This window comes from Schistocerca piceifrons, chromosome X (genome assembly GCF_021461385.2).
Source record: "Schistocerca piceifrons isolate TAMUIC-IGC-003096 chromosome X, iqSchPice1.1, whole genome shotgun sequence".
Classification (NCBI taxonomy): domain Eukaryota; kingdom Metazoa; phylum Arthropoda; class Insecta; order Orthoptera; family Acrididae; genus Schistocerca; species Schistocerca piceifrons.
Window position 1 is genome coordinate 950,461,839 of NC_060149.1, and position 14,664 is coordinate 950,476,502.

General features: G+C 36.7%; 1 protein-coding gene across 2 annotated transcripts in view; it reads left to right on the plus strand.

Moving 5' to 3' along the window:
• Positions 1-12,163: 12,163 nt before the first annotated feature.
• LOC124723032 overlaps positions 12,164-14,664 on the plus strand; it is a 40,183-nt gene continuing 37,682 nt past the window's right edge. Inside the window, exons 1-2 of one of the 2 annotated variants that reach the window (XM_047248207.1) lie at positions 12,164-12,335; positions 13,488-13,576. In XM_047248207.1, coding sequence (XP_047104163.1) covers positions 13,505-13,576 — 72 coding nt within the window. In that variant the 5' untranslated portion in view covers positions 12,164-12,335; positions 13,488-13,504. The remainder of the gene's footprint in view (positions 12,336-13,487; positions 13,577-14,664) is intronic. The other variant, XM_047248208.1, reaches the window with a different exon arrangement.

Consider the following 14,664-nt stretch of genomic DNA (forward strand, 5'->3'; position numbering starts at 1 on the left):
CTGCAGAAAAGGTTAATAAAAGCCAAATTTCTTTAGCAAACAGACAAAAATAACTTCATTGTTCCACAAGGTGATTAATGCTTGACTGTCAGAAAGGTAGAAATAAAATAAAATCTGAAACTAATGCCATATTTTAGCCTTCCATAATTATGTGAATGTATTTTAATTCACTTGATAGCTCCCGGCCACAGAGTACATGAAGGGGAAACAGCAAAATCACTAAATGTAGACACGGATCATGTGGAGACTACCCACTACAACTCTACTCTGACTGCTCTGCGCATCAGCCCGAGATCTACGATATTTGCGTACCGGATCAATACTAAAAAAATCGAATTTTCAAAAATATGTTCATCTTGTAGCGCACATCTTTCTGAAAAGTCTGAAGCATAAAACATGTGTGTTCGAGGAAATGTAAGACATATTATTTGGTCTTAAGTATGCCAAAGTGCAGTGCCATGCCTCTTGACAAATCATTCTTCTAACGCATGTCACTGTATTTCACTCTGTGGAATTGAAACGTGTATATTTTGTAATGGATGCCATCAAACTATATTCAGGACAGTGGAAATTGAAATGTCCTGTGGGGCCTCGCCTGTTCCCAGTCAACCAGTTTGACAGCCTGCCCCTTTTCAAAAAACAAAATCTCACAATTAATAGCGGATGGGATTTTTTGTAATCAGGAGAACAAGAACTCTTCAGAAAATCTGAACTACTTATTGCCTATTGGCTAATAACTTGCTGTTTTGTGTGACATAAAATTAAATATAGGATACATAAAACCAATAAAGACAAGAGATAATCAAGAAATGACGCAATTCTTCATTCCTTAGCTCCTAGCATTTTTTCTCTCTAATCTCACTACAGCTTTACATGGTGTGCTTTCCTTTCTGGGAAAGGATCTACGGTATTACCTCATCAAAGTTCGTGAAACATTTTGCTACATGAAAAATCAAAATGTCATTATCTAATACTCAAAAAGCTGCTAACAGAAATAATACCCAAGACAGGTGTGGTTTCTCGATCTGATTACATCTATTTTGTCGCTGTCTGCTAGATAAAACAAAATAGGCCTTTCTAATATGTCAGCAGTTTTGTAACACACACCAGATAAACAAGACTGTTTTGGCACCATTGACCATTTTTATAACACTACAGAATATAATTCATGAAGTACCAATATCAAATGCCTATTAGGCCTACTACAAACAAAAAAACTTAATGTTAGGAAATAGTTTCACTTTCATTCATATGCACCAGTTTCTCAAGCATGAGACCAAAAAGTAGTATTACGAAATTTTTATATAAATTTGGGATCATCTTATTCTCCCATAATTTGTCCCCGTTTCTTCTCCTTCCTCGTTCCACAAACAATCTTGTCACCACCAATTCTGTAGCTATTCATGCCATTGTCAAAATTTGTTCGCTGATTAACTTCACTAACCCTGCCAGAATCACACACTAGGTTATCCCACAATTATTTTCCGGTTAGGCGTTTTACGTTTTTGTGCAACACGTTTTCCATGTTACTTCCAGAATAGAACTTAAGTGGCTGCTAGACGAGAACTGTGCTACTGGTCCTTACTAGTGTAGCGATATGGCCAAAAATTTTCTGTCAAAATTTCATTTCCTTTGATAGATAGAGAAGATAATACATAATCTTTCTCACCTGCTATTCCTGACAGTTGTTTATTTCCACTCTGGTAGTCTGAATCTATGGATTTCGCTAGTAATTATAGCAACACTGATCTTTCACAAACCCAATCAACCACATAATCAGACAGCAATTGGCATTCATCCGTTTGGCTTTAGTCCGCTCAGATCGTATAGCCCTGTCCCATCTACGGGAAGTTTATTTCTAGATGCGATGAGACATCACATACACTATGCATGCATTCAAAAATCTACTTATGATTCAGTCAGAAATAATCTTAAAATGTGTTCAAAAATGTTCAAAATCCAATAGGGATGCGTTTCAAAATCATATGAATAATCAATAGACAAACATGCGCTGCATGCTAGGCGCTTTGCGATACAAGTTTTTTTCCTCAAGAATATGAATTTGGCACCCCCTTTTCCCGGTAGCATCTAGCTGCTTGATGCGACTGCTTGCACAGCCAACATCCACATTCCTGTAGCCAGAATTAGGAGAATCTACTACTCAAAAGCAACTCAACTGCGCATGCGCATGAGCCCGCTCGTAACTGCTAAAACGAATCTAATGTAAACAGTTGTGACTTCACGCTCATCGGAGGCAATATGTTGTTATGAAGCATTTCATAGTCTTCCTAAAGCCTTTGACACATTTTCCATTTGGCAGACACTAGCACGAGCACTGTGTGTCGTCGTTGTATATGGCGCATTTCCTTTGCAATTTAAGTAATTTTCGTTCTTTTTCTCTCGTTTATCTTTTATTGTCGAAGTATTATTCTGCAGTAGTGGGGTACAGTAATATCCTTTGTTAGAGTATCGGTTCTTACCAGTCAAAATTACAAAAAATTAACTGAAAACAATGAAAAATACCTAGAATTCTAAAAAAAACCGGTTGTCCCGGGTCGTATACACCTTTTTTATGTACGCTCGTTACAGTGGCAGTCCCCAACAAAACCAGTTACAGAGGAAAAGCTTGCAGCATTTTTTGCAAGGATTGATGATATTTTCAATCATCTTGTCAAATGCAAATTCTTCACCATGCTCCAGCTACTATCAGATTCATGTAGCTATTAAAGATGGGGAAAAAGACAGCTTTTGTTGTACCCTGTGGGCATTATGAATATCAAAGAAAGACCTTCCCCCACCACCTCCCCCCCAAACACCTGCCTCTCCCCCTCCACAAAATTTTAACATTTTGCTGATTTACTTTTAGGAGGTTTAAAGCCAACCACGTGACTAGTATACCTGGATAACACAGTTGTCTTTTCAAATTCAGTGAGAGAACATGCAAAGTAACTAAAAAACATACTAACCCATTTTAGTGATGCTAATATAAATTTGAAATTCAAAAACTGCGATTTTGCACTATCATAATTGCACTATCCAGGCCATATAATTTTAGCAGATTGTCAAGACCAGAACCACAATTAAAAAATGCAGTGAATGATTTTCCAGCATCGAGGAACATTAAAGAATTGCAACTGATTTCTCAGGTTAATAAATTACTATCGCCGTTTTGTGGAGAACTATCCGGTCACCACAAAATGGCTTGCAAAATTACTAACGAAGGGAGTTGCTCCTGTCTGGACAATGGATAGCAGGAGGGCCATGCTAAAACTGACAGACATTCTTAACAAGTGCACCTGTTTTGGGTTATCGGCATTTTGCTCTACCTTTAATCTTGTTGTGTGATGCTAGCAATGTCTCAGCTGGTTGTATTTTGAGTCAGATACAAAATGGTGAAGAAAAACCAATTGGTTATGCTTCACGTCAACTGTAGCAGCTGTGCAAAATTACACCACCACACAAAATGAACTTCTGATTCTTGTTTTTGGCACCCATTACTGTCAGTGTTACCTATAGGCATGACAGTTCACAGTAATTGCAGATTGTGTTGCTTTACAGTGCCTTTTGAGTTTAAAGGATCCCAGCAGTGGACTTGTTAGATTGGCCTTAAAACTCTGTGAATATGACTACATAACCAGACTTAAGCCTGGAAAGTTAAATCAGAATCCAGGCGCCTTGAGTACAAAAATTAAGATCCTGCAAGTAGATGATGTGCTTACTGAGGAATTAAAGAAGGCACAAGAATCCCGAGACTACTGGCAAGTATATACTGCGACAAAGTCATGAGTGTATACAGACACATCATAATGGGGAAAGTTTCACAAATAAATTAGGATATTATGTTCAAAATTGTCTTTTTGCAGAGAGTGCAAGAACAAAAACCAAATGTACCTCTTCAAACTATATCTGAGGTAGCTGGACCTTTCAAAGTCTTAGCACTCTATATTGCAGGACCATTTGCCTTAACAGTAAAAAGTAACATACATTTTATCTGTCGCTGACCGTTTCTCTCATCATCTTATTGTGTGACCCACTGCAGACATGGCCGCTGAGATCGTTGTGAGAGCACTGGTAACTTATTTTGCACTATAATCTAGAAGTCCAGAGGCCATTATAGCAGACTGAGGTACAAACGTTATGGCCAATCTTATCATACAGTTATCTTGACTGTTTAAAATAAAGAAGTTCAGAGCTACGTCTTTTCATTCTAAGAGTAATGGATGGGTTGAACACATTCATAAAACAGTACCTAGAATCTTATCTTATAACATGATTAGCTTTCCTTCAGACTGGGATTGTCTATTACCATATGTGATTACCGTCATACAACACCAGAATACATGAAACCACAGTGTCGATTCCCTTTGAGGTTGTTTATCACCACAAAATCCATTCATGTTTCAAGACTTATAAGCTGTCACCCGAAATGAATTCCAACAAAGTGAAGTACCTGGCTAAAAGATTAACATTTATTTTGAAGAGAATTCAGCAGAACAATGCAGCTGAACATGGAGACAGCTCCATAGTTGAAAGGATGCTAGGATGCTGATATACCCATTAGGAGATCATGGGATGTTACAAACTGCCATGAAATTGGGCAGAACTAAGAAATTTACATGACCATGCACTAGACCATTACAGATTGTTCAGCAGAACAATGCAGCTGAACATGGAGACAGCTCCATAGTTGAAAGGATGCTACGATGCTGATATACCCATTAGGAGATCATGGGATGTTATGACAAACTGCCATGAAATTGGGCAGAACTAAGAAATTTACATGACTGTACTTCACATTGCCTGTCAACGTTGAATTACAAATCAGAAGATTATAGCTCAGTTTGATCGCTTGACCAAGTATAAAGATATACCTATAGCATCTACTGTAGTGGATCCAGCAAATCTCAGAAATGTTTAGAACAGATTTTGGTATAATTTACATTCTGTTACCCCATCAATTTACAGTCTAGGGATTATGCTGTACCCTGTTTACATAGAAAACATCAACCCAGTCACATATGTAGTCTGATACCCATATCACCATACTTTTGATAATAAACATTGGTGCAGTATTAAGTCGAATTGTTTTTATAAATCAGGAAAGATTCCATCTACCTTATTCCCTCAATCTTTGTCTTTGAGGATGGTATGTGGAGTAAAACAAATAAATAAATACAAAAAAGTGTAGGGGGGTGTTGTGTGATGGAGGTTTTCAGAATTCGTGCTTGTTGGTTTGGAGGAGGTCATTCTGCTTGAAATAACTGTAAATATTTGTAGAGGTGTTATACCTCAACAGCATCTGAGTGTTGGTCCATAGGTTCAAGCGATTGCCACAGTATATCTCTTTTTTATCTTTAAAACCAGTTTTAATATAATATTTGAGTTTCCTTTAATACCTGTAGTATTTTTAATTTTCTTATTTGCTACAAAGGCTACACTTGTATTTACTTCCACTCTTTTCATCTGTAATAAAACATACGGCCTGATTTTAATTCCATTTGGTCTGGATTTTTTTCAACGCTTCTATAACCTTTCTACATATTATTTGGTCTTCATTAGCTCCTCTTGCAACTCCACTAACCTAGATCGTGATCCCAGAGTTCTGCAGTTTATTGTCACTGTTTCAGAAGTTGTAGAAACATTTGTGTTTCTAAGGCCCAAGTGATCAAATGCAGAAGTAGCTGTATGTGCCCTGTGGTCTGAGGCTATTGCCCGAGTTTCCTAAGTACAATTTTACATATTCAGCATTACCCATTCTGTATAAGAGTACAACTCTTGATTCTTTAGATACTTTGGAAAGTTGAGGCGAAATTGATGTAAGATAGCACTTATACTGTGCATGCTTTTAGTGATGACACAGCATAACGCTCAAATCTTAACGACTTTTTTTCCATTTACGGACTTCTCTTTTACTTTCTGCTCTGTTGTGGTTAATATAAAATTAGTACCAGACCTAAAATTTTGACAGAGTTAAGTCTCTTCTTGGAAAGTTTTGTGTTGAAACTTCAATGCAAGCGAGAAAAAGTTTATTTTCTACCAGTTATAAATTTTCTCTAGATTATTTATTAATGTACCATAAACCTTGTTATAATGTTGTATTTTTTATCTTATCTTGTGTCCTGTCTTACATTTGTAACTTATTTTACATTTATACTCCTCTACTTCATTGTGTGCAGTAGTCTGTTACAATACCTTACTTATTGATAGTAGTAGTTCCTTTTACCCTATTACTAATTGTTTCACCTCTCCATTCATTTGTTATTTCAAAATAACTTCTTTCTTTTATAATCCCATGTTAAGGGTTTCAGAGTCTTACATGCTTACAGATTTGTTTTGTTACATTACTGATTAACAGAAAATTACTTCTGAAATGTTCACTTTCTATACAGAATGATTCATATTTTGTATACATGGTTTGAGTTACACTAAAACAAACAGAGTAGTGTCAGAAATTTGACCCCATGTTACTTCTACAGTAATTGAAAAAAGGTAGATGAAATATCTCATTTATAAAATTTACTCTGTGAGCTATTGATTGATACTGTTTTTGGAGATAGCAATATTATGTAGATCAAAATATGGAGTGACATATGTACCAGGCACATCAATGCTGCCCCTAATGCATTGTGTGCGTGCTGTGGTGCCAGTTATGAAAATGAAGTAGTGAGGCATGCCATTATTGAGAAATAGCATCTCATATGAAATGGCAGTCAATTAGATACATTGTCATGATGGTTTTTCACTCTAGTAGGCAACCTGATAAGAAAACTATGAATAATTATGCTGGAAAAATCAAAATGGTTATTATACAGGGTGTTACAAAAAGGTACGGCCAAACTTTCAGGAAATATTCCTCACACACAAAGGAAGAAAATATGTTATGTGGACATGTGTCCGGAAACGCTTAATTTCCATGTTAGAGCTCATTTTATTACTTCTCTTCAAATCACATTAATCATGGAATGGAAACACACAGCAACAGAACGTACCAGCGTGACTTCAAACACTGTGTTACAGGAATGTTCAAAATGTCCTCCATTAGCGTGAAAGCGAGGCGACACAGAACTGTCTGATATTGCAGTCAATATTTGTTGATAATGTCTGCTCTTGGCACTTATGTGAGTCTGTATTTGGGGTTACAAAATCAAGTCTCTTTAGCAAGTAAGCTTAGATTCAAATTATTACTATCAGCTAGTTGCATTGATCAGTGGTTGCCACCTAAGTTGATCATTAACAGATACTAGGTGGTCAATTCACATTTCAAAATGAATTGATATCGTTGATTGGCATAGCACATATACAATGAATTAATTAATTCCTTCGAATGACACAGGCTTCAGTTAACGCAGCATGATGTTTTGTCTGTTGAAAATTATTTCCTTTAATATTAATGTGGAATACTACTACATCATCATCATCATCTTTATTGTTATTCTTATTGTCCAGGGATAAGCCATACTTGGTTCACTTCTTGTGATGCTTGGTTCGAAATCGTAGGACACTACAGTTTTTCCTTAACTTAGTTTTTAATAACACAGTTTTTTTTTAAATATGATTCACTACTATGAATGGACACACTTGTTTTTGGGCATGATGCAGTATGAAACTGACCAACTGAGCTATATACAAAATGACAATTTCAGGGCCTACCCTCCAAATAAATTTCTTGGCCAACCACTGTCTCATCTGTCCATAGTCCTTTAACTGTTGTTGTTGAGTACTGTCTTCATGTTCTGCTGGTCACCAGGTACTTTTGACGAGTTTAAGCACAGCTTGTGGGTTTTCCTTGAGCGCTATTGATGAGTTAACTTAAGCCATCCTGCTGCCCCCTGACCACTAATGACAAGTATAAATGTGCAACTTCACAGGCAGCTGTGTACTGTTCATGAATTTAAGTGCACAATAGAGCTTTGAACCTATTTTTTAGCGGTTTCTCACAGTTCTGGCTACTAAGTTGGTAATAGTAGTGTACTGTGTCTACTACGATATTATTTCACTGCATTCAATTTTACTTCATCTTACTGTTCATCAAGATTAGAATAAAAATGTTTGGGATTACGGAAATGTCCAATTCCACCCGTATGCTTTGACCAATGACGTCACCAATATGGCGGACACGACCATTCACAATGTCTCCAATATGGCGCCTATGAGGTCATTGTGTAAACACGATTACAAAATCCATAAATATAATCAAACTCACGGGACCAGTGCGGGAAATTGGGGGTTTTTGGGTGGGGACAAACTAAACACACACACACACACACACACACACACACACACACACGACAACATAAAACCAATCAAAATTTCCCCAATTCCACAACATGCACAATATTCACAGCAATCTGTCACTTCCCTTCATCTACATAGCTCAACCACAATTACCGATACCACAAAAGAAAAATTGACATCTAGAAAAATTGCAACACTGCGACTACACATACCATCAAAAATGGGAATCGGACACTTCACTTGACCTATATAGGTCAACAGCAGCTCACAATACCAAAACACGTAGCTATAACGAGTCATTGGAATTGGACACTTCCCTTGACCTATATAACTCAAATACAACTGACAATACCAAAAAAATTGAAATAAAGTACTTCCCATAAGATACATAAATCAACTACAAGTGCTGATAACAAAACACCAACCACCAACACATGCAGTAAATAACACTGACCCAACAACACACAAATACCCCACCAATCATCATAACATGCAAACAATAGATCCAAAAAAATGGCTACTTACCACAAAAAAGTTCCAGCGCTACACACTAGGTCAGCAACCCCAATCCCCCCACCTCCACCAAACAAACAAACAAAAACACATCCAAAACAAACCAGCCCCCCCCCCCTCCCTCAACCTTAACCCAACTTAACTTAGAAGACATATCCATACCAAACAAAAGAAGCCACAAATTAAATTAAATGACTTACCATTCAACAAACAGCAAATGACACCACAATAACATAAACACAACACAAACTTAATTCTTAACTCACTGAAACCAATTTCTGTTCTTCTATAACAGTCATGACCGATAAATGCACACTTCAAGCAGTGATAACCAAATGAACCCAATACACCACATAATACACGGACCATACACACACCACTTGAGGACACCTCCAACTGCAACAAGACGACAGCTACAAACACAACACACTCATAAACTAAACTCCGCACCGTCATGATGTCACACACCACAACATGCTTACGTCACGGATCAAAGCCGACAGGTTGGATTGGATGCCTCTGTTGATCCAAATGTTTTTATCTTCAGCCCTTCTATTGAATATGTTGTTGTTGTTATTCCCTTCTATTGAGGATGAAATTATGAAGATATGAAGCATGACAGTGGGGATGAATTATTCGATGTTGATACAAGTGGTAACTTCTCCACAGATTCTGACCATGACAGTCTTGAAGTCATGTACCTCAACAAGTATAACATGTAGTCTTGTGTCAACAAGATGTAATTGATAGTCTGTCCGAGGAAGAAAGGGTGGTGACAAATTTGACTAGAAAAAAAATCATTTTAGTCCACTTAATCACGCATTTGAAGACTTGTCCTTAGGACACAGCAATCAGCCAGGGAATGATCCAAGCTCTCTGTCATTCTTCATGTTATTTTTCAGAGAAGATACTGTACTGACTAATACACAAACAGGGGGTTTGGAGTCCCTTGATGTCTCTTTTACACGTGTGAAGTGCACAGGAGTGAAAGTACCGCATACACTGCATCAGACAGACAAAAATTATAAATGATCCTCTGTTTATGGTATTGAAATATTCATAAATCAATAAAGATATTTCATACACTTGGATTTACATTTCTTTGAAGATTTTATTGCACAATTGGGCATAAAACAGATCATTTTCTTTCATTTCATGAACTGATGGTTTTAAAGTTTCCTTGAGGTGTACGAGTCTCAGCTTTATCTTTAATAATTGTAGAAGCTGAAGAAATTAATTAAAATTTCTATCACAGCCATGACTTGAACCTTTTTTCAACTTTATTCAATTGACTGTATACATACAAATAGAGCACATTAATAAGAAATGACACAGTATATTTAGTTTCAGATTTTCTTTTTAAAAATTTCTCCTTTATTACATTTTTGTTGACTATCTTTTCAGTGTTGGGAGTTCATTTTGGTTTTACATTTAGGATATTTTTCCATGTGTGTGTGTTTTTGTAATGCTTTCAGTCTTTTTATGAAGTTTTTGAGTTAGGTTTGTTGACTTCTTTCCTCATTGATGATTAATGGCAGCAAATAAACAGTTTTATGTTACTAGTGTAGGTCGGCTCTGTGACAGAGAGCTGTGACATCTCTCCCCCGCCCCCCTGCCCGCACATCTAGTACAGAAAAGGCTGCTCCAGGTACCCCATCCCCACCGCACCTCAAGGTGGCACTCTGGAGCCAGTTGACTGTGGCCAACAAAGCTTCCAGCTGCATTTGGACTGTGGCTAACTCCTCCTGCATCCGCACACAACAGACACAGTCCCTATCCATCTAGCTAATATGTGATTTACTATAAGAAACTTAAGGAAACCTACTGCCACACTAGGTTAACAACTACACTCTAGGTGGCAGAAAGGACACTCAACAATGAAAAACAATAAATATTTATGGTAGAAGCTAGATCTGGTGCTTATTTTGCTGCTAGGGCTATCAAGTGGATACTACAGGAAAAAACAGTGACCTACAGTATACTGCTAGGGGCTATATAGTGAATGTTATTTATAAATGTTAAACAGTAACCAGCGGTAAACTACACCTACTGGTTGTCCCTCGCATTTACAGTGTAAACAAACGTTTACGTACACGCTAAAATGACCTAAACTATAAAAACGGCTACATTCAATGTATCGAGTCGAAATGACACAAATAAACGTAAATACTGAGTATTGTACACTGACAGATGCAGGTACAAAACAAAACCTTTAGCTAAAAATAAGAGTTCAGAATGAAAAGCACAAATATGAGTTCTACTTTATAGGACCCCATAGGCTCACAGTACACGATCACTAATGCCCACAACAAGCTAAGGAAAATAAGCAGACGGCGAGGAGAGTATTAGATTTCTGCTAACTAAACCGTATGTAAGAATGGCTCAGAAGTTTTATTGTAACATTGATTTACTCAGACATTTTAGTGTAACACCAATTTACCACGTATTTTGCGTCTACTTAACTGTTAACGCTAGTCAAACATATGCAAGTGGCGTTAGAGTTCACCGTCAGTATCACTTTTCCTAATAAAACGTATAAAAACTGCTACCTTCAATGTAACGAGCCTAAATGACACTAATAAGCGTGAATACTAAGCATCCAACACTAACTTAAACTGATTAACCCTCGTATTTATAATGTAAACAAACGTTCACGTACACGTGAAAAATGACCTAATAAAATGTATAAAAACTGCTATGTTCAATGTATTGAGTCTAAATGACACTAATAAACGTAAATACTGAGTACTGTGCACTACTTAATTGATGATCCCGCACATTTAACAATGTAATTTAAGAATGTAAACAAACGTTTGCGTACACGCGAAGCTGTCCTTCGCTTTTCCTATTCAAACGCAAATAAAAACTGAAACCTTCAATTTATCAAGTCTATTTCACGCTAATGCACGCAAATACTATAGAAAATACAGAAAAAACTGTTAATTACATATCTCGTAACACTCACTGAAAAAGACGTAAAATTCTGCTGTTGGCCACACGAGCGACAAGATCCACGCTGGTTTTGAATGCATCTGCTGGTTCTGCGATACTGTCACCCTTCGTGTACTGTGTAGTCAGAAGCATCCTCGTGGTGTTGTGGAAATTTGTGTGTGATATTCTCCAGGTAATTTATAAGCGTTTATAAACTGCAATGTGTTTCGGAAGTAAATTAACATGGTACTTAATTTCTATCACAGTAACAGTTGAGTTTGATGAGTGTACTAGTTCACGAATATCTTGTGATGACTCTGCTGTTTGAGGCTGCTGTCTTTTTTATGTTTTAATTTTTAATGGGTACATAAGGATGAGATTTTATTCTGTATTTAATTGTGATCACATCACCTATAGTGTGCTTGGTGACGGTGTGTGAATGTTGTAATTTTTCAGGTTATGTTCGTAACAACTAAATACCTGAGTTGTTAGTGCTTGTTTTTGGCCTGACCGTTAAAATCGCTACGTGTATCTTCGTAAAAGAAACGGCTGAGTGTGTGACGTGCTGTCAGGAGCAGTTTGTCTACGAAGTAATCTCCTCATATACTTCGGGGCTAACGAGAAAAGGTGGACAGTGAAATTCAAAGGTTGTCCATGTTAGTACGGTTATTTTGACTTACTTAGCAGTAATAATGATTGTGATGATAATTTTCTGTGATGTGATGTAGACATAAAGCGGCTCCAGATCTTAGGGCTAACGTAAGCATTTTTTAAAGTGCCCACAGTTACATCATTTCATGGTTTGAGTATGTTCGCATGAAAGGAAATGCTGCAATTCTGTTGCATTTTGTTAGTTTTCACTGTTCTTTGATTATTCGTGTCGTTAGTATTCGTGTAATCATATGTAAATACCAGTTGGTTGTAGTGTGTGGGTTTTAATGGAGTTCTGTATAAGAGTACTGCAACATCATTTACGAACTGGCAAGATACAAGGTACAGATTAACTATAATCTGCCTAACGTAAAGCATTACATGTCATCAGATCTCAATAGATCATTCATCATATTTACAGTTAGTATGAAGTCGTTTCAGTAAATCAGTTTTGTTAGAAAATGCTAACCAATGTTTAATCTTGATGGTAATCAAGAATGAGAATTTCCACATTGCAATGTGCACTCTACAGTGCAGGTATTGGTTTCCTTTAATAGCAGGTAAAGATTCTAAAATGATGACGCTTCCTGTAAATTGGGCATACATCCGTGAATGAATACAGATGAAGTAAGTTTCAAGGTAATGCCTACGTTGAAAATGCATATTCACTGATAAACAATCCGTAAATCCGGATTTTCTTCATGTCCCTATCACACTGAAATTAACACAATGAACCAAGTATAGAATGAAATATTTGATGTTATTAAGTAATATCGCTGCAATCTATTGACTGCTGTGATTGTTTGTAATACTGAAGTTAATGCATGCACACAAAATTACACATCTTCCATAATTGTCACAACAGGATGGTATCCATGAGCCAGTGTTACAAAGAAGCAGTAGCAAATTTAAATGCTCTGTTTCCATTGCGTGTTATTTTATGATTGTTCTCACTCTTCATGACCTGCAAAATGTGAATAAGTTTATATCAATGAACACACTTCTCCTCAGCCACTTTGCATCTGTTTCGTGTGTAATCACCCATTTACTGCACGCAATATATGAGTGACAATACTGCCTTTGAGCTATACCTCATGGTAAAAACAGAAACTGAGTGGGCCAAAAACTTTTCTTATCTGATTGCTTTTTCTTTTCAGACTGTAGAACTGAAGCGATGGACCAGGAGCCAACTAAGTGGATAAAAAAAGATGAAACTGATGAAGTACAAACTGAGTTACACTTCATAGTAAGTGGCTTACTTGTATTTCTTAACAGGGTTTCATTAATTTCCGTGTGCAGTGTGATGCGTGAATACATACAATTGATGTCATACAGCTGGAAACATGAATAATTCGGCACAGTGCATTGAAATAAGCCTTGTATTAAACCTCACATAGAATTGAGCAAGAGTTTCAATTTAATGGTTAGTAAACATGCAAAACTTTTTTAATGCACAACCCAATTATGCTGATAAACTGGTTGCCATAAAGTGGGTATATTCTGCTCTGATACACTTCTTTTGAATGACAACCTTAATGTGCAACTTAAGAATGATTATGACCGTAGTGAACCTTAGCAGTGCCATTAAATTTGTAAATGGTATGGCTGCAGTTAATGCATTATTGCAGTGTATCGTTGTATGGAATGAGAATTGTAATTTATTTACTGATAATGTAAAATAAATTATTTATAAATAATTTTGAAGTGACACTTGCATGGTCACTAATCTGAGAAGTACATTTTGTTTACTTTGAATATGTGAACCATATGTAAGTAGAACTCTCAGCAGTAAAGTTAAATTTCAGGCAAATATCACATGGAAGCATAAATTGTTACACAGCAGAATGAATTTGTATGTTGGCAGCAAAGTTTTGATGAAGCCATGGGGTTACACATTAAATATTGACAGGTTTGTTCATAACCACTTTCTGCATTTGCTGCACATTGTTACTCATATTGTTTGTGAAACTGTCACAATGTTACAGTTACTGGTGTAAATAATCTTACATATACATGTCACTTGAAATCTGACGTAGTGCAACTGGTTGTAGGGTATTCACCTATCAGCAGCAAACAAATTCACTTGGTGCCACTAGTATTATTATCCTGCAAATGAGAATTGAGCAAACTGACACAATCACGCAAACTACTTGTGAACTATCTGTGCTGAAAAAATCTGCTTCAACATACATCTTGACTGCAACTGCAGAAGTACTGGGATAGCATTAATGCAGCATTTGCATTTGAATATATGCGAGTACTTCATTATAGATTATACAAACTATGTGAACAGCTTGCAATTCATTTGACAAGCATTATCACAACAGTAATCCT